General features: G+C 40.2%; 1 protein-coding gene across 1 annotated transcript in view; it reads left to right on the top strand.

The window, feature by feature from the left end:
• LOC124776630 overlaps positions 1–18,132 on the top strand; it is a 35,205-nt gene extending 17,073 nt beyond the window's left edge. The window contains exons 3-4 of the mRNA XM_047251718.1: positions 17,454–17,605; positions 17,690–18,132. Coding sequence (XP_047107674.1) covers positions 17,454–17,605; positions 17,690–17,800 — 263 coding nt within the window. The 3' untranslated portion in view covers positions 17,801–18,132. The remainder of the gene's footprint in view (positions 1–17,453; positions 17,606–17,689) is intronic.
• Positions 18,133–19,852: the final 1,720 nt, after the last annotated feature.

Below are 19,852 nucleotides of genomic sequence, written 5' to 3'. Positions count from 1 at the left end.
TCGGTGAGGTCATCATGAAAAATGGACTGGACAAGGAAGCGCTTAGGGGACGGATACGCAAACTAGAAACAGATTACCAAACATCCCGCACGATCTACAAGAAGAAATACCTTTCCCAGAACACTAAGATACGTCACTACGAAACAGTTTTGAAGCCAGTAGTTTTGTATGCAGTCGAAACATTATCCCTAAACGCTGACAAAAGACTCATCGAAGAACTGGAGAAAAAAGAAAGCAAAATCATTCGAAGAATCCTGGGATCCAAGTGCAAGAAGGGCATCCATTAAAACAGATCCAGCAAGGAAGTATACAGCAAAATAGAAAAAATTACAGGCACAATCCGTAAAAGTCGGGTACGATTTTACGGTCACCTCAAACGAATGGACGGAAATAGGTTAATCAAAAATAATTTCTCTTTTTTGATTCAAAACCAAAAACTATGATACCATGGTTTAAAAACACCAAGGAAGACCTCCAGATGCTACATATCAAACCGGAAGATACTTTCGACCTTATCTTCTGAATGAAGATAGTGACAAACGGAATTCCCCAAGACGAACAACCGACAAGAAGACACGGTGTCCTTTGGATAGATGAGCGCAAGCAGGCCCACTCACAACGAATGAGGGAAATCTGGGCTCAGCAAAAAGCCAGGCTCTGTGCTAAGTTCAGCAAGACTTAACGTGCTCCTAGATGGCCCCAACGAATAAATAATAATCATAATAATAAAAAATTTTAAAAATTGGTCACGTGACCGAACTGTAAATTCATTGGCTGGGGCTCTCCGCTGCTACCATCTTTCTTCCATTTTATTTCATTCCTCACAATGTTCAACTAATGACTGCACAAAGTAAATACATCCTAATAGTTCAGTTTATATATGAAAAATGGATATATTCAGTGTAGTTACGATTACTACCATTGTATGTCAAAAAGCTGCAGTTGGTGGTTGAAGATGCAAGCATACGAGGAAGTTTAATTTTTTTGCTTTCCATATTTGTTATTCGGAAACAGTGATGTATGGAGTACGGGGGAGTGAAAGATCTATGACATTTTAATGTGTTACTGAAAGAAACAGAGCGGAAATCAAAACTGTAAACAACATACTTGATCTGTTTATTTTCGTGATATTGTAGCTCAGGCATAAAATTTTGCGCGAGTCACAACTGTGTAAACCCACACAAATTCCTCTGTTATTACGTCTGCAGGTACGCAATGTGTGGCAGTACCGGTACTCTGTGCTCAAGCACGGTTCGCTGAGCACAGTTCAGCAGCGGCCATTTTAAAAATGGTACTCAGATCAAAAACTTGCCTCATATTATATAATGTAGAGTGTCGTCGTTCTGCACCACTGTACCGGATGATGGTCATATACGCTAATCGTTGAGGGCAAAAGTTGTACTACCGGCTATTATTGTTCAACGAACATTCCAAAAGAAGCAGTATATTTTTTCTTCTTCAATGTCATTTCATTTCCTCCCTCCTCCATGTGAAACACAGGCAGTGTTACGTTGACAGATATCAGATAACATGAATAACAACATTATAGTGAGGTATAGAAAAAGGTAAGTTATAAATAGTCTTGATAGTATTGATGATCACGTTATGTGTGGCCCATGTGGTTGCAACTAGCATCTTCATAAATCATAGCAGCACAGTTTCTACGAATTTATGAATATGATGGAAAGAGTCATAGTGACAGAAATGCGAAGGAGTGGCCTGTAATCTGGGAGGGGAAAGGGGTTCAGTAGGAGAAAAGGTATGAAAGAAACGGGTGTGACACGATCAAGAAAGAAGGGGACATGCCGTGGGAGTAGATGAACTAGATGGGCTGCAAGTGTAACCTCTACGTGAATAGCGTTGGAGGTGCCGTCCAGTGATGGCCCATGTGTGCTCTTATCGAGACAGGTCTGGTGATTACGCAGGCCAAAGGACATGTCGACACTCCACTTTTCAGTTACAACAGCGGTATATCGGCGAGCGTTATCTGTTGGAAAAACCCCCTGGAATGCTATTCATGAATGGCAACATAAAAGATCGAATCATCAGACTGACATACAAATTTGCAGTCAGGGTGAGTGGAACCGCAAGAGCGCTCCTGCTGTCATACGAAATCGCACCCCACACCATGACTCCAGGTGTGCCCAGCACGCACACAGGTTGGCTGCAAGTTCTCATCTGGCTTCCTTCTAACCATCATCTGGCGCCTAGGCAGAACCAGCTTTTATTAGAAAAAACAACAGACCTCCACTCTGCGCTCCAATGAGCTCTCGCTTCACATCACTGAAGTCACAAGTGGTGTTGGTTTGGGGTCAGTGGAGTGCACTCTACAGGGCTTCTGGCTCGGAGCTGCACCGATTTGTAACACTTAGTTGTGTCACTGTCGAGCCAACTACTACTTAAATTGCTCCTGAAAATGTACTACTTTGCCATACATCCATATCCCAAACACGATTGTCAGCCGCGGCTGTCCGGAGCCCAGTCTTCCTACGATCGTACCTTCTTGTGGCCATCGCTGCCAGCAGTCACTGTACAGTGGCTCCATTCCTACGAAGTCAGAATCTCTCCTTCTGTAAAGTTTGGAAAGTAGGAGACGAGGTACTGGCAGAAGTAAAGCTGTGAGGACGGGGCGTGAGTCGTGCTTGGGTAGCTCAGTTGGTAGCCGGCACAGTAGCTCAGCGTGTTCGGTCAGAGAGCCGGTTGTCCTCTGTAATAAAAAAAACTAAGTGGAAGGATCAATCACCGAACTTGAATAGGAAGTCTTGCGACGTCCGCAACGACCAAACACAACGATCAATAACGGAAGAAAAAAAAAAGTTGGAAGATCAATTGCCCGCGAAAGGCAAAGGTCCCGAGTTCGAGTCTCGGTCCAGCACACAGTTTTAATCTGCCAGGAAGTTTCAATGTCGTCTTTGTCACCTTAAAGTCATTCTTGACTAACATCAATTCAGAAATTTGAAGCCATTTTGACTATTTTTCGACCGTGACTGTCTCAAGAAATATGTAAAAGTTTTTTTTAATATTACCGCTACCAGTCTCAAACTTTGCCAATTATTGTATTACTTATTTATTTAGCGACATGTTTCGAGGATTATACCTTATCTTCAGACTAAATGCCATTACAAAAACAACTTATAAGGTCATGCTGATGTTACATAGTCTTTTCGTAAACGCTTTTTCTCTTCTTTCACAGGATGACCACAGCATTTACGAAAAGACATCAGCATGACGTTATTGTAGAGTTGTTTTTGTAATGCCATTTAGCCTGAAGATGAGGTTTAATTCTCGAAACATGTCGCTAAATAAATAAGTGATACAATAGTTGACAAAGTTTGTGACGGGTAGCGGTAATTTAAAAAAACCTTTACATATTAAGCATCAATTCACGTCCTCCAAGATCAAATGTAACTAGCGCCCACGACCGTTACAGCGTGTATTTAAAGTCAACCTGATATGAATCCCCACAGTGACGGTAATAGCTCCACTCTCATGCGACTGGCGCGAATTTTGAGTAGATATCGTCTTTCAAACGTAAAAACAGGCCTACAGTCTTTCGTTTATATTGCACAACTCCTGCTTGGTGTCGAGATTTTTTTGCCTTCTATGTAGATAGATTTATTTACGAGGAAGATCTTTGCATATCTTTCAGCTGCTACCGCTAATATGCTGGTGCAGACTGCTAGTTAGAATAACAAATGTAAGAATGTAGTCGTTTTTAATACAGAGGGTTTTGTTTAAATTTATATAATTGTGGATATTTATAGCTGATTGCAGTTTTTCAGTTACACTTGGAGAGTTACGTCTCTGATCACATGGACAGTGCATGGGGGCTTAATTAAATATTTATAATTGAAAATGATTTTTTAGTAGCTGTAATGTCCGATTACGCAAGTCTCGTAATCGGTTGGCCCTGACTAGTATTATTTACGCTATCTGACTGCAACAAACAATGTAAGAAAATTTTCGTAAACACAGTTAATTAATTAAGACCCCAGCAACTAAAAAACCTACAAAATCCAAGCACAAGAGTAACTGTTCTGTATGTGGCAGTGTGACTCAACGCCCACATCTGGCACGGTTCTTTTCCAACAAGACCAGAATTTTTAAATACCAACTATGCTGGCGTGACAAAAGAAATTTAGAAAAACTATAATTACGCTAGAAAACCAGAATTCACTCTAATCCAAGAACACAAGCCAGATGCTTTGTTGACTGAACCTATAGTGACACATTATTTCAGATACACAATCAATAAAAAAAAAAACATTGTAAGTTTTACCTTCAAATATATTGACGAAATGCACTCATTACATCTGCTATCTCTCCCATCAAATAACTGCATAAGACATGGAACAACACTCTTTACTACAACATCTTACTCCAACTTCACGACAACCACGAGCTCTTAACACACACTGTCTTCAACGAGCTCTCCACAGGCACTTACTGCTATGAACTCTCAACAACCACTGACTGCCATGAACTCTAAACAAGCACTGACTGCTATGAGCTCTTAACACGCACTGTCCTCTCCGATCTCTTAACAAGCACTGACTGCCATGAGCTCTTAACACGCACTGTCCTCTCCGATCTCTTAACAAGCACTGACTGCCATGAGCTCTTAACACGCACTGTCCTCTCCGATCTCTTAACAAGCACTGACTGCTATGAGCTCTTAACACGCACTGTGGAGGCGGCTTAATAGTACTCTTTGGAGCACTCTCTGGCGCAGTGGCACAGTGTAGCCACCTTTCATATGCCCCTCCTCCACAGGCCAGAATTTGATGGTATTTTTGCCAGCATTGGTGGTGAAAATACCACCAAATTCGTCCAGAAAAATACAGACAAAAATAAAAGATAATATTAATATCTAAATATCACATAATTAGTTAAAATTTTGGCTTTGCACTGACCTTTCACTAACCTAACATCTGAAATACAGTAAGCAATACAACTTCTTTTCATACATGTGACTTTACATAATAGTTTACACAATATACAAAAAATCAGTTTATACAAATGTCCACATAAAATGCTTTCAATGATTAGTTTATACCAAAAAAAAGATACTAACAGGTGACATCTTTTCAGTAGAAGCAGTCCATCAGTTGCACCCAGTAAAGTTTAGCAGGTACACCCAGCAACAAGTCACATTAATTCAGTAGAAGCAGTTCATCAGTGGCACCCAGCAATGTTGAGTAGGTGCAGACAGCAACAAGTGACTTCATTTCAGTAGAAGCAGTTCATCAGTTGCACCCAGCAATGTTGAGAGCAGGTGCAGAGAGCAACAAGTGACATCATTTCAGTAGAAACAGTTCATCAGTTGCACCCAGCAATGTTGAGCAGGTGCAGACACCAACAAGTGACATCATTTCAGTAGGAGCAGTCCATCAGTTGCACCCAGCAATGTTGAGCAGGTGCAGACAGCAACAAGTGACATTATTTCAGTAGAAGCAGTTCCATCTGTGGCACCCAGTAAAGTTGCAGAGGTACACACAGCAACAAGTCACATTAGTTCAGTAGAAGCAATCAATCAGTTGCACCCAGCAATGTTGAGTAGGTGCAGACTGCAACAAGTGACTTCATTTCAGTAGAAACAGTCCATCAGTTGCACCCAGCAATGTTGAGCAGGTGCAGACACCAACAAGTGACATCATTTCAGTAGGAGTAGTCCATCAGTTGCACCCAGCAATGTTGAGCAGGTGCAGACAGCAACAAGTGACATTATTTCAGTAGAAACAGTTCCATCTGTGGCACCCAGTAAAGTTGCAGAGGTACACACAGCAACAAGTCACATTAGTTCAGTAGAAGCAATGAATCAGTTGCACCCAGCAATGTTGAGTAGGTGCAGACAGCAACAAGTGACTTCATTTCAGTAGAAACAGTCCATCAGTTGCACCCAGCAATGTTGAGCAGGTGCAGACACCAACAAGTGACATCATTTCAGTAGGAGTAGTCCATCAGTTGCACCCAGCAATGTTGAGCAGGTGCAGACAGCAACAAGTGACATTATTTCAGTAGAAACAGTTCCATCTGTGGCACCCAGTAAAGTTGCAGAGGTACACACAGCAACAAGTCACATTAGTTCAGTAGAAGCAATCAATCAGTTGCACCCAGCAATGTTGAGTAGGTGCAGACAGCAACAAGTGACTTCATTTCAGTAGAAACAGTTCATCAGTTGCACCCAGCAATGTTGAGCAGGTGCAGACACCAACAAGTGACATCATTTCAGTAGGAGCAGTCCATCAGTTGCACCCAGCAATGTTGAGAGCAGGTGCAGACAGCAACAAGTGACATCATTTCAGTAGGAGCAGTCCATCAGTTGCACCCAGCAATGTTGAGCAGGTGCAGACAGCAACAAGTGACATTATTTCAGTAGAAACAGTTCCATCTGTGGCACCCAGTAAAGTTGCAGAGGTACACACAGCAACAAGTCACATTAGTTCAGTAGAAGCAATCAATCAGTTGCACCCAGCAATGTTGAGTAGGTGCAGACAGCAACAAGTGACTTCATTTCAGTAGAAACAGTTCATCAGTTGCACCCAGCAATGTTGAGCAGGTGCAGACAGCAACAGGGGACATCTTTTCAGTAGAAGCAGTTCGATAAAATTCACTAGCACTGATCACACAGTTCATCAGCAGAAATTAAACACGACCAAATGTCACACATCATGTTGAAAAGTGCAGGTAACAGTTCAGAATATTTATCTTCACTAATCAGACAGTTCAGGCATGAACAATAGTTTGAATGCACATACAAATGCTTTTACAGTAAGATACAAATCATAACAAACACACAAATGATATCAGATAATTGTCCTATTAACTATTACAAATACTCAAATACCAGTAAACTTATAATATTTATGGGTGTCAGTGCAAGCCACTACAAACAAATAAAATAATATTTAGGAGATAGGTGGTTAGGATTAGGAAAGGAAAACACACAAAACACACTCACTCATCTCTCATCTACATTAAGTACTACTGTGTAACTGAATAGTGTTAATTGTGTAAATGTAATTCTGTCAAAATCTGATGTTCATCATGTGTATCAAGTAGTACTGGCAGCAATGTATAACAGTCACTAATAGTTAAGTCAACGTCATAGTCATCATGTCAAGACCAATGTTTGCCAAGCCAGATCAAATGTACTGTTGCTGAACAACTGTCAGTGAGCCACGATATGCAATTACTTCCTCTCTCCAAAAAAAATATATACTGCTTAGTGATTTAACAAAGTGTGTGTATAGACTGTCTTCTTTCTACTTTAGTGTTTTAGTCTGCTCTCTTCATCCTCTTTGTTCCATAAGACCAACAAAAAAAATATGCTCCTCACTTACTTTACCTCTTATCCACCAAAACTCCAATAATCAACAGCATCACATAATCTCAATAATACCTCAATAATACGTCGATAAATGTAAACCTCAGCACCAATATCACCTTACCTCTTGTCCACAAACAACTTCATATACTCTCAATACCTATAATAATACATCAATAAATATAAACCTCAGCACCAATATCATTTCACTTCAATAACAACTCTTTCCTCTAGTCAGTCTCCTCGAACAAGAACAGATAAAATCCTAATGCAACTTCAATTCAGCATCCCATACAATCCGAAGACACAGTGTCCACACACAACCTCTGTGTAATCCATCTGACCCAAATTTTCTACTCATTATAAATTATAAACAAAGAAATGCATACATGACCTCTAACAGACTTAGTTCGAATAACTCTCAGTAATTAAGTACGATTACGGAGTGTGAATGATCATAATATTTCACAGTGTGTACACCACTTCAAGAATTATGGCAAACAGAAGCAAACATGTGGAGTATTTCTTGTGTCAAGTGTCACTTCCTATTTCAATTGCTTACGAAAAATGCAGTCTAATAATTGTTAATGGTCTAAATCTCGTAATGGTATGTCATGTCGTTAGCTTCCTTCCTATTAGCATAAATTTATACAGCTTCCATAAAACCTCAGCTCATGTGACTTCAATGACTTTCTTGTACTAATGTCGTTCGTCGAATTATAGCAGTTCATTTTCTTATCTTAAAATGTAAGGCACTGAGCGTAAGCAAAACAAGCAATAGCGAGTAAATATACCAGTGGAGAACAGAAAGTCAACAAGTGGATGCAGCACAATCCCTACAACGAGGCTCTGCCAAGCGAACGATCTATAATTAATCCAGTAGTGTGATCTAAACTCTATGTTTATACACAGTATATCAGCATTTCTATACACCAAATTAAAGAGCAGTTATGGCAACAAAACAGAAATGTGTAAATATGTAATCCATACAAAAAGCAGCAAACATATATCTTACGTAATAAACAGGTCATTAGCATCATATCAGCATAAGCAAATAAATGTTCATGTGTCATCCTAATAAGTAAACATGAAGGCGCAAGCAGATAAATGACAAAGTACAACATACATACATAATCATAGTCAGCACAATTAATCAGATTACAATTATAATTTAAATAAATAAGCACAGCAGGAACATAATAGAAAAATATGACATCAGTGAAAAAGCATAGCAGCCAAGCGATGCATAATATATACAAGTCACAACCCAGTTCATTAATCAATAATTGTCAAAATCAGTAAATGTATACAAGCACGTCGCTTCACAAGTAAATCCATAGAACATGAAATTAGCACAAAGTATGAATCACGTAATCGCGAGCAGCAAATTACGTCTAAAGTACGTACCTAAGTGGAACTTTGTTACCTGAAAATAAACTCAATTAATAGTTACCTTTTTAGTTTATTAGTTTCTTCTTGGAAATTACATTCTTTCTGAAATTTTCTCGATAGCAAGTCGTCTTAACGTCGGACACGCACAGAATTTACCTGAAGTTCTTAAATACTTTATACAACCGTATCCTGCAAAATACTGAATGTTAATAACACAATTCAACAAGTCCTTATAGCTTTATACAGAATTTAGTCGGAGAAATTAGACTGTGTGTTTGTTTACGGCTGTCAGTGGATTCGCACTGAGCGCTCGATCAGCTGTAGGCGCGTGACGTAGGAAGCAATTGTTTGCGGTCAACGACTGCCTTGTGCGGCGCGCAGACTTCACTGTTGCTTTGAGTATGTGCCGCCGCCAAAACACAGCGCGGTATCCTTGTACTCTCCGCATGTTTACATCTAGCTGTTGGTTTCTCAAAAGTATGTCATTCCACAAAAATTTTTACGTTAGATATGTGGTGTATTCCTTTAGAGCGTCGTGATTTAAGAGTTTCTACTTCGACAGTGTTATCATGTATAATTTTACGAATTCTATATGGACCGTTATAAAGCAGAAAAAATTTGCGACACAAGCCTTTTCCTTTGTGAGACAAACGGTGGGACTTAATTAACACCTTCTGACCAACTGACAAGATTTTTGAACGACCAGGACGTCTAGCTGATTTCTCTCTTCTAGCAGCTGCAGATGCAATATTTTGTAGAGCCAGGTTAACAACTTCAGAATGCCGCAGTTTCCGTGAAGGCGGAAAAGGAACGATTTCAGAAATGCGATTTGTTGGTGCTTTGTTTTTTAGTATCAATAGAGGCGGTAAAGAAGTTGAATCATTAGGGAGATCATTCAGAATGTTTTGAAAAATATGAAGATACTGATCCCAAGTTCTGTGATTCTGATGACAATAAAGACGACACAATTTATTGATTTCCTTCATCCATCTCTCTGAAGCGTTAGATTGAGGGCGAAAAAGTGAAATGAAAATTGGTTTAATTTTACGACGCTGAAGAGTACGAAGCCAAATTTTAGAGCGAAACTGTGATCCATTATCTGATATAACCTTGTCAACATGACCAACTTCTTTAAGAAAATGTTTGATGAAAGCATTAGATACTGAACGAGCTGTTGCTTTGCGTAACGGTGTAAAACACACATATTTTGATGTCAGTTCCACTGCTACGAAAATGTACGCAAAACCATTAGTAGAACGAACCACTGGACCAAACAAATCGACTGCAGCCATCTCCTTTAATTTCGCTGGGATGATGGGAAACAACGGTGCTCTGTGAGAAATCGTTGGAGGCTTAGCCATTTGACATAATTTACATTTGGCAAGAACAGATCGAATACGTTTTTCCATATTACTGAAGTAACAATTTTCTCGTAATTTGTGAAAGCATTTTCGGGGACCAAAGTGTGCATAACTGAAACGCGTATACCAAATCAATTTATTGACCCACTCATCGGGAATACAAACTAACCAAACAGAGTTGTCGACCGATTTTCGTTTAAAAAGAACTTTCCAGATAGATCGCAAAAACGAGGTGTGGCCAAATCGTCCAAACTAACAAAGCGTCTAGGAAAATTAGAGACACCAAGGAAACTACGAACGTCACGTTTTGTGCTAGGAACAGCATAATTACGAATAGCGTCTAGTTTCTCTGGATTAGGAAGAATACCTTCAGTCGAAATAATGTGACCGAGAAATTCACCTGAGAACGACCAAATTCAGATTTTTCTAAGTTCACTGTAATGCCAACTTTTGCAAAGATACGTAATAATGAGTCCAAAATTTTGTTGTGCTCACTCCAAGAACGTTTAGCAATAAGAATGTCGTCAACATATGAAATAATATTGTCACGAATATAAACAGGTAAAATTTCATTTAGGCTACGAATGAATGCTGCAATAGGTACAGTAAGTCCAATCGGTAATTTCCAAAGTCACCTTTGGGTACATTAGTCAAATCCGGTTATTGTTTGCTTATTCACTAGATAGATTGATAGTCGAAGAGTTGGTTTGACAGATGCAAAGAATAGTAAAAGAGTAGGTAGCGGTGCAGAAAACTAAAAGAGAAATAGCACCACTACAGCTCGGGGCCCTATGCTCGCTACGGCACATATTCACTTAGAGTAGTGAATCCCCTGAGGACATTAATAGCTGCACATAATTTCTAGTTTGTGACTTAATGGCAACTTTGGCGGAAGTACGTACGTAAATTGATCTAGCCATGAACATGGATGTATGTCATCCTTAGAATTACGGAAGATCTTAAATTTCCGGACAGTCAAAAAGTGTTTATAGTCAAAGTTTTCGCCTCGTGGCGACAAAGACCTACCGCGTCTGTCCCAGTCCGAATGTCGATTATTGTAAAGTTCGCGCGCCTGGCGCTCTCTTGTTGCATCCCGTAAATGAAACAAATTATTTTCTTCATACCCCTCTGCTACCTGTGATTCTAAATTTCTTCTGCTATCTTTTCCTATAATTTCGCCTTCGATTTGTTTGACTTGCTTTCGTAATGCCTCAAATTCCCTTTTCACGCGTTCATTAAATTTTCCCTGATTTTCAACATGCTTATTTATGTTCTGATACTCTTCGGTTTCTGCAAATGGTAATGGAGCTGTATCATCCGAATCTCTGTCCCCATGTAAACTAAGATTTGTCAGGTTATCTGAAATTTCCTCAACTCTTTCCGATAAGTCACCTAATTGTTCTTTCTGTTTATTTACGTCTTCCGTAAGTGTCGCGACTCGGGTTTCAGTATTGTCACATTTGGTAGTTAACTGTTCATATTGTCGTGTTAGATTATTTATTCTATCATTTGGTACGGATTCCTCGATTCTTTCTAATACTTCTTTCTTATCGTTTGCACGTTGTAAATTTAACTCTGAAAATTTTTGTACTATCACGCGATCTCTTTCTTCCTGTTCTCTATCCTGTTCCCTTTGTCTGATTTCTACTGCAATTAATCTATTATTGTGAGAATTCAGAATCGGTTGTACTTCTTCCCTGATTTCTTTCTTTAATTCATCTTTCATATTTTTGAAACATGTCCCTATTCGTGAATCTATCCGTGTTTCCAAAGTTTCCATCTCTGTTTTAAATTCAGATCCAAACCGTGTTTCCATTGTTCCCATCCGTGTTTCCATTGTTCCCATTTGTGATCCCAGTGAGTCTAACTTTGTTCCCATTGTTCCCATCTCAGTTTTTAATTCAGATTGAAAATTTAATATTACACTTATCAACTGCTCCATATTAAATTGTTCAGAATTCTTTTCGCCCCTAACATCTCCCGCAAAACTAACTTCCTTCGTCACAGCTGTAAGGCTATCTGTGTTCGATACTATTTCAGAATCTTCTGTCGTTAATCTCAGATTCTGTGAATTTTCCGATTGAGAAAAATTTTGAAATGGTTCCGGACTGTCTTCCCGACTTATTACATTGTTTTCCACTTCATTATCCATCATACTGTTTTCCTCTGTTGGCGAGTTCGCCATGTCAACAATTTCGTCCTCACTATTCATCATTTTTGCCTTTTTCATAGATCGCGTAATCATTTACAAAATACACAAAAAATTCGTCACTGTTCGAAAATCACACACAATGACTCCTTATCTCCAACAGTACTATTCACACGAGATGTTTCCCTCAAACACGATTAACGAACAATTGAAATAATTGCACAAGATTGTCAAACGCGTATACAAGGCAATAAAAATTAAATTTGAACAATACCATTAGAAGAATGCCAATTACCAAATCTACACATGCAAAATAGACTACAATTACTAACTACAAATTACTACAACAATACTACAGTCTACAATTTCACAATCAGAACAATTCCAAGGGACGATCCGAAGCAGCGGTCGCCACGTGCATGGGGGCTTAATTAAATATTTATAATTGAAAATGATTTTTTAGTAGCTGTAATGTCCGATTACGCAAGTCTCGTAATCGGTTGGCCCTGACTAGTATTATTTACGCTATCTGACTGCAACAAACAATGTAAGAAAATTTTCGTAAACACAGTTAATTAATTAAGACCCCAGCAACTAAAAAACCTACAAAATCCAAGCACAAGAGTAACTGTTCTGTATGTGGCAGTGTGACTCAACGCCCACATCTGGCACGGTTCTTTTCCAACAAGACCAGAATTTTTAAATACCAACTATGCTGGCGTGACAAAAGAAATTTAGAAAAACTATAATTACGCTAGAAAACCAGAATTCACTCTAATTCAAGAACACAAGCCAGATGCTTTGTTGACTGAACCTGTAGTGACACATTATTTCAGATACACAATCAATAAAAAAAAAAAAAACATTGTAAGTTTTACCTTCAAATATATTGACGAAATGCACTCATTACATCTGCTATCTCTCCCATCAAATAACTGCATAAGACATGGAACAACACTCTTTACTACAACATCTTACTCCAACTTCACGACAACCACGAGCTCTTAACACACACTGTCTTCAACGAGCTCTCCACAGGCACTTACTGCTATGAACTCTCAACAACCACTGACTGCCATGAACTCTAAACAAGCACTGACTGCTATGAGCTCTTAACACGCACTGTCCTCTCCGATCTCTTAACAAGCACTGACTGCCATGAGTTCTTAACACGCACTGTCCTCTCCGATCTCTTAACAAGCACTGACTGCCATGAGCTCTTAACACGCACTGTCCTCTCCGATCTCTTAACAAGCACTGACTGCCATGAGCTCTTAACACGCACTGTCCTCTCCGATCTCTTAACAAGCACTGACTGCTATGAGCTCTTAACACGCACTGTCCTCTCCGATCTCTTAACACGCACTGTGGAGGCGGCTTAATAGTACTCTTTGGCGCACTCTCTGGCGCAGTGGCACACTGTAGCCACCTTTCAACAGATGTGGGGAGAGTGAAGGGAAGGTAGATGTGTTTGAGTTTGGCAAGTTGTAATAATGGGAGCTCGAAACTTTCTGGACAGAACTGAAAGCAAATGTCTCCTTGCAGATATGACTGCTTCAGTGGAAGATTATGTGTCAGGTGTGTAGAATATTTTAGGTGAGTGGGGTAATATGTAAGAGATAAAGTGTGGTAAAAAAGTATGCTTGATTACGAGTATCTAGGAGAGTGAAAAGCGTCGCGCAGCGTTCAAAACAAAAAGCTGAAGCAGATTTGTTCCATGTTTCAACGAATAGGCATGCAATCTTAGTACAAGTGCATCAACTGGTGTTCGTTGTAAACATTAAAATGTGTTTATGACTAGTCAGAAACTGTTCGTGATGTCACGTTTCTCTTGCTGTTTGTGCTCCTCTATTGCACTGAAAGTATTTTACTGTAAGCAAAAAAGGCACTGCGAAGGAAAGACAAGGTCATCTGTCTTGTTTACACCCGAGAATTCGAGAAGAGGTCTACCAGCGTCACAAGTCGAAGGTGTCGTCTGATACGTGAGTAAATGTTTGCTGATATGACTGCGAAGTTGCTGTAGTGGCCCTCAGGAATCTAGGCGGGTCAGAGTTATCTCTCCAACTCACAGCACTGCCAGCTAGTGATAACTTCAAATGTTGGTAAAAATTCCGAAGATATAGTAGATATCTCTATTTTTAGTCTGGAATATAGTGGAGTGCTTACCAAAAGAACATTCTTGCTGGTCGTTATGTAAAAACTAGAAGGAGGTCCCAAGAAAAAAAAAATTACTTCAGTCTGTGAAGAAAGAACACTAACATATTTGGACTGAAAAAAATCTATGAACATTATCAAAATTTATAGGTGAATGCGATAGGAATGTTATTGTGAAAAAATAAAATTGTTAAGTGATAAAAAATAAAATACCGTGAGAGGTGTGAAATTGCTTCTCGTTTGTAACGAAAAATTTCGCAGGTAATGAACTTGCTTTCTGTTGGACCTTGTAGACAGTGGTCAAGTTGTTAAGAAAACCATACATTTAATTTTAGCGACATCTGCGACATCATTGTATCATGCCACGTAAGAATGCAGGTTATTTACGAAAGGTTCCGTGCGCGACGACGTGGGTGGACCTACACGCCGCCAGAAAGATTTGTGTTTCGACTGCTCGCCTTAAAAGGATCGAGAATATTCCTTACCTCACGAAGCGATTATATTGTCAGCTGTTAAAGGCTCTTCATCACTGTACTCATTACCCAAAACAACGATGAACATTAGAAGAGATACAGTAACCATTACAGGACAAGTTAGGCAATGGTATCGAGACTAGGAAAAAAGCACAAAGGAAGCCCCGTAGGATTCAATTTTACGTACATTCCTATTCCTTATACATGTGAATGAGCATCCATTTAACATTCAACAACCAGAATTGGTAGTTTCAGGAGATGATACTAGGTTTACAAGAATTCCATTAGAGTGAAAGCAACGGAAGAGATTGTAAATTAAATTTTCCAAAGAATTGTTAGCCATTATTATTATGGCCCAGTATTAATACTGTAGGTGGATGAGAAACGACTTCAGTTTGTAAGAACGAAAATCTTTGGTCATTTCTCCAATAACATAAAATGTCTGACAGTTAGAAGAGGAAATTTGAAATCTAATGTAAAATCATTTCTCCTGGATAACTACTCTTATTCCATGGACGAGTTTCTACGTAAAAGTGATAGCCTGTAAACAAAAAATAGAAATGAGACTTTTTTAAATACTGTTGCACGGGAAGGACTAAAAAACTGCTGTATTCTGTAATGTTAACACTAATGATGTATCCATATCCTGTAAACAGATATTTCGAAAAATTAATAGTACAAATGATCTGTGTACCATGTAACTGTCTAACTAATGTGAAAAAATTAACTTTCAATTCATATTCTTATCATTTCTACACTACTGGCCATTAAAATTGCTACACGAAGAAGAAATGCAGATGATAAACGGGTATTCATTGGACAAATATATTATACTAGAACTGACATGTGATTACAGTTTCATGCAATTTGGTGCATAGATCCTGAGAAATCAGTACCCAGAACAACCACCTCTGGCCGTAATAACGGCCTTCATACGCCTGGCCATTTAGTCAAACAGAGCTTGGATGGCGTGTATAGGTACAGCTGCCTATGCAGCTTCAATGCGATACCACAGCTCATCAAGAGCAGTGACTGGCGTATTGTGACGAGCCACTTGCTCGGCCAACATTGTCGAGACGTTTTCAGTGGGTGAGAGATCTCGAGAATGTGCTGGCCAGGGCAGCAATCGAACATTTTCTGTATCCAGAAAGGCCCATACATGACCTGCAACATACGGTCGTGCATTATCCTGCTGAAATGTACGGTTTCGCAGGGATCGAAAGAAGGGTAGAGCCACGGGACGTAACACATCTGAAATGTAACAGTCCACTCTTCATAGTGCCGTCAATGCGAACAAGAGGTGACCGAGAAGTGTAATCAATGGCCGGGTGATACGCCAGTATGGCGATGACGAATTACCGCTTCCAATGTGCGTTCACCGCGATGTCGCCAAACACGGATGCGACCATCATGATGCTGTAAGCAGAACCTGGATTCATCCGAAAAAATGACGTTTTGCCATTCGTGCACCCAGGTGCGTCGTTGAGTGCACCATCGCAGGCGCTTCTGTCTGTGATGCAGCGTCAAGGGTAACCGCAGCCATGGTCTCCGAGCTGATAGTCCATGCTGCTGCAAACGTCGTCAAAGTGTTCGTGCAGATGGTTGTTGTCTTCCAAACGTTCCCATTTGTTGAGTCAGGGATCGAGACGTGGCTGCACGACCCGTTACAGCCATGCGGATGCCTGTCATCTCGACTGCTAGTGATACGAGGCCGTTGGGATCTAGCATGGCGTTCCGTATTACCCTCCTGAACCCACCGATTCCATATTCTGCTAACAGTCATTGGATCTCGACCAACGCGAGCAGCAATGTCGTGATACGATAAACCGCAGTTCTTCTCCTTACATGAGGCATCAGAACAACTTTTCACCAGGCAACGCCGGTCAACTGCTGTTTGTGTATGAGAAATCGGTTGGAAGCTTTCCTCAAGTCAGCACGTTTTTGGTGTCGCACCGCCGCCAACCTTGTGTGGTTGCTCTGAAAGGCTGATCATTTGCATATCACAGCATCTGCTTTCTGTCGGTTAAATTTCGCGTCTGTAGCACCTCATCTTCGTGGTGTAGCAATTTTAATGGCCAGTAGTGTATATTAATCGTTGTGGAAGACCTATTTCCCACAGTTTAAGGGCAATTTTTATTATTTTTTTGGGAAGTCAAGACATGAACAATTTCGGAGGATATGAAGGGTCAATTTCTTTTGTGGCGAATTTTGTTCTTTCAACGTGCTTTGTTCGTTTCGTGGTATGAGGAGCACATTTCACTTTGCGTAAAATCTGCATCTATACATATGCCTCACTGCAAACTTTCCCATGACACTATTATTCGCGAAGTAAAATGGCTCTGAGCGCTATGGGACTTAACTTCTGAGGTCATCAGTCGCCTAGAACTTAGAACTACGTAAACCTGACTAACCTAAGGACATCACACACATCCATGCCCGAGGCAGGATTCGAACCTGCGACCGTAGCGGTCTCGCGGTTCCAGACTGTAGCGCCTAGAACCGCTCGGCCGCCCCAGCCGGCTAGGATGTTACAGACAATATGTGTGCAGAACCGCTGTTGTTTTATATGTGTTTCCCTCGCTTCCCACTTGTTGTAGGTCTGGGCGAGTCCTGCGCTGAACGAGGAAACTCAACTACATTTCCGCAGTTCGTGTGCAGCAGACGCCTACAATGCGACCCGGAGACCAAGAAATGCGTTCCTCTTTCTGTCTCTACCGCTCCCAGAAACTCTACAGTACCACCAATGAAGGTAAAACCGTAATCCCAAGTGATCAGGTTGTTTCAATCGGCACACAGTTTGCAGTTCTCTATATTTGACTGTCTCTTCTTGCAGAGCAAACCCAGATGTGGAAGGCGGAGGACGTGCTTCAGATGCTTCTGCCAGAGATCCCGAAGGCCAAAACTTAATCTGTCTAATTCCACCCTCCACAGGCAGTACCGTTAACATAAGCACAAGTGTTTACTTTCTCGATCGTTCTCTGAACATTCAATGAGTCGTCTTTTTAGAGGCCAATCATCGAAATTTGACGCATCTACAGCCAACCTATAAGAAAAAAGGTTGTTGATACAGAGTTGAAGATATCTTCCAGTCATTCTTGCTAACGTTTAATTTCCTTTGGTAAATGATATGCAGATTTACTGACATTTATATCGTTCTACATTAGACTGCTAAGTGGAAATAAAGCGTTAGTTTCGCCACTACCAAAATGATGCACTTCGATATGTTACTAATTTAGTGGTATGTTCCTTCGCAATAAATCGGAAATATTAATATAACACTGACTAATTAGCATTTTTATTGTGAGAAGTGTGATGTCATCAAATAAAGTGACACAGAAGTAAATGCTTATGCGTGAGGGGTAGTGTTATGAAAATATAATTATTGCGTTGGTGCATAAGTTTATAGAGCTTTTCCAACACACACACACACACACACACGCACACACACACACAACAACAACAGAGACATAAGTCATCGATAATATGTTCTACTTAACTATTTACAACAGCCTGCCAATGCTGGGGTAACTTTGCGATTCCACGACTGTAGAAATCACATGGTTTTGAGGCAAAGAACTCATCGAGCCACGTTCGTAGCGCATTTCATCCGGATATGAAGTTCCTTGAAGATTGTTCGATAGAGAGCGGAAAAGGTGAAAATCTGAGGGAGTATGGTCAGGGGAATGACGTGGATATGTAGTGAATTCCCAACCCAACTCCTGTGTAGTGGTTTTTTTTTTTTTTCTTTGTCAGAATGCAGTTAGGTGCTATCGTGGAGAAGCATCACGAAATCTTCCTCGTCGTTGTTCTTGAACTGGGTCAGCAAGACGACTCAGTTGTTGAGAATACATGTCAGCAGTGATGGTTACACCTCGGTGAAGCAATTCGTAGTACACCACAGAGTCACTGTTCTACGAGAAGCGTAACATTTTCTTTTGTAGACTCGTGCAGGTCTTTGTACGGCGAGTTGCTCCTGTGTTTGGGTTCGACCGTTTCCTATGTTAGCATAAAGACACCATTCCTCGTCACCAGGAACGATAAAGGATAGGAATGGTCAGTGTTGTTCACTAACCAATTGATGACGAGCAAGCAGAGATACACCACCCAGATACACATACAGCCAACCACAGATTTTTGTGATTTTGGCTTCGAGCATGCAGAGCCCATACACCCGATTTTTGAACCTTCCCCAATGCATGCAAATGTCGCACGATGGTGGAATAATAACAGTTCATTACATTTTCCAGTTCTCGGGACCATTGTGGATTAATGCTTTTAAACGATCTTCTTCAAATCCCCAAGGTCTTACTGAACGTGGAGAGTCACTAACGTCGAAACGGCCCTCCTTAAAGCGTGGAAACTATTTTTTTGCTCTGCTCCCACCAATAGCTTTATCCCCATATACGAAGCAAATGTTCCTGGCTACCTCCGCACCTGTCACCCCTTTATTGAACTCAGACAGAAGAATATGTCGTTTCTCTGCCTCGTGATGACTGGGTGTTGTGTTATGTCCTTAGGTGAGTTAGATTTAAGTAGTTCTAAGTTCTAGGGGACTGATGACCATAGATGTTAAGTCCCATAGCTCTCAGAGCCAAGAATATGTCGAAAATGTTCCGATTTCTCCACTTGGCATACCATTTTCTAGCGTCAACAGCTCCATTCACTATCTCCAAATGACAAAATGACAATATGTAAACTCAAATAGGAACAGTGAACAACTAAAAAGCTCGTAGTAACCGGAATATCAAGATACAAAACAAAAACTCTACGACCTTATGTACCAACCTAATAAAAATCAGCGCAATAATAAATTAAATTTGAAGTATTTTGTAAAAAAAAAATTTCTGCCACTAACAGATACCATGTGATTTATTTATTAGGAAACTTTTGGTACATCCACAGCCCTAAATAATCCGTAAACAAGTAACTGGTTTCAGCCACTAGTGTCCTCTAGACTAGATCTATGTAAATAAAAATCAATTACCGCATGTATGAA

This window comes from Schistocerca piceifrons, chromosome 2 (assembly GCF_021461385.2).
Source record: "Schistocerca piceifrons isolate TAMUIC-IGC-003096 chromosome 2, iqSchPice1.1, whole genome shotgun sequence".
In the NCBI taxonomy this organism is placed as follows: domain Eukaryota; kingdom Metazoa; phylum Arthropoda; class Insecta; order Orthoptera; family Acrididae; genus Schistocerca; species Schistocerca piceifrons.
This window is presented reverse-complemented; position numbering and strand designations above follow the sequence as displayed.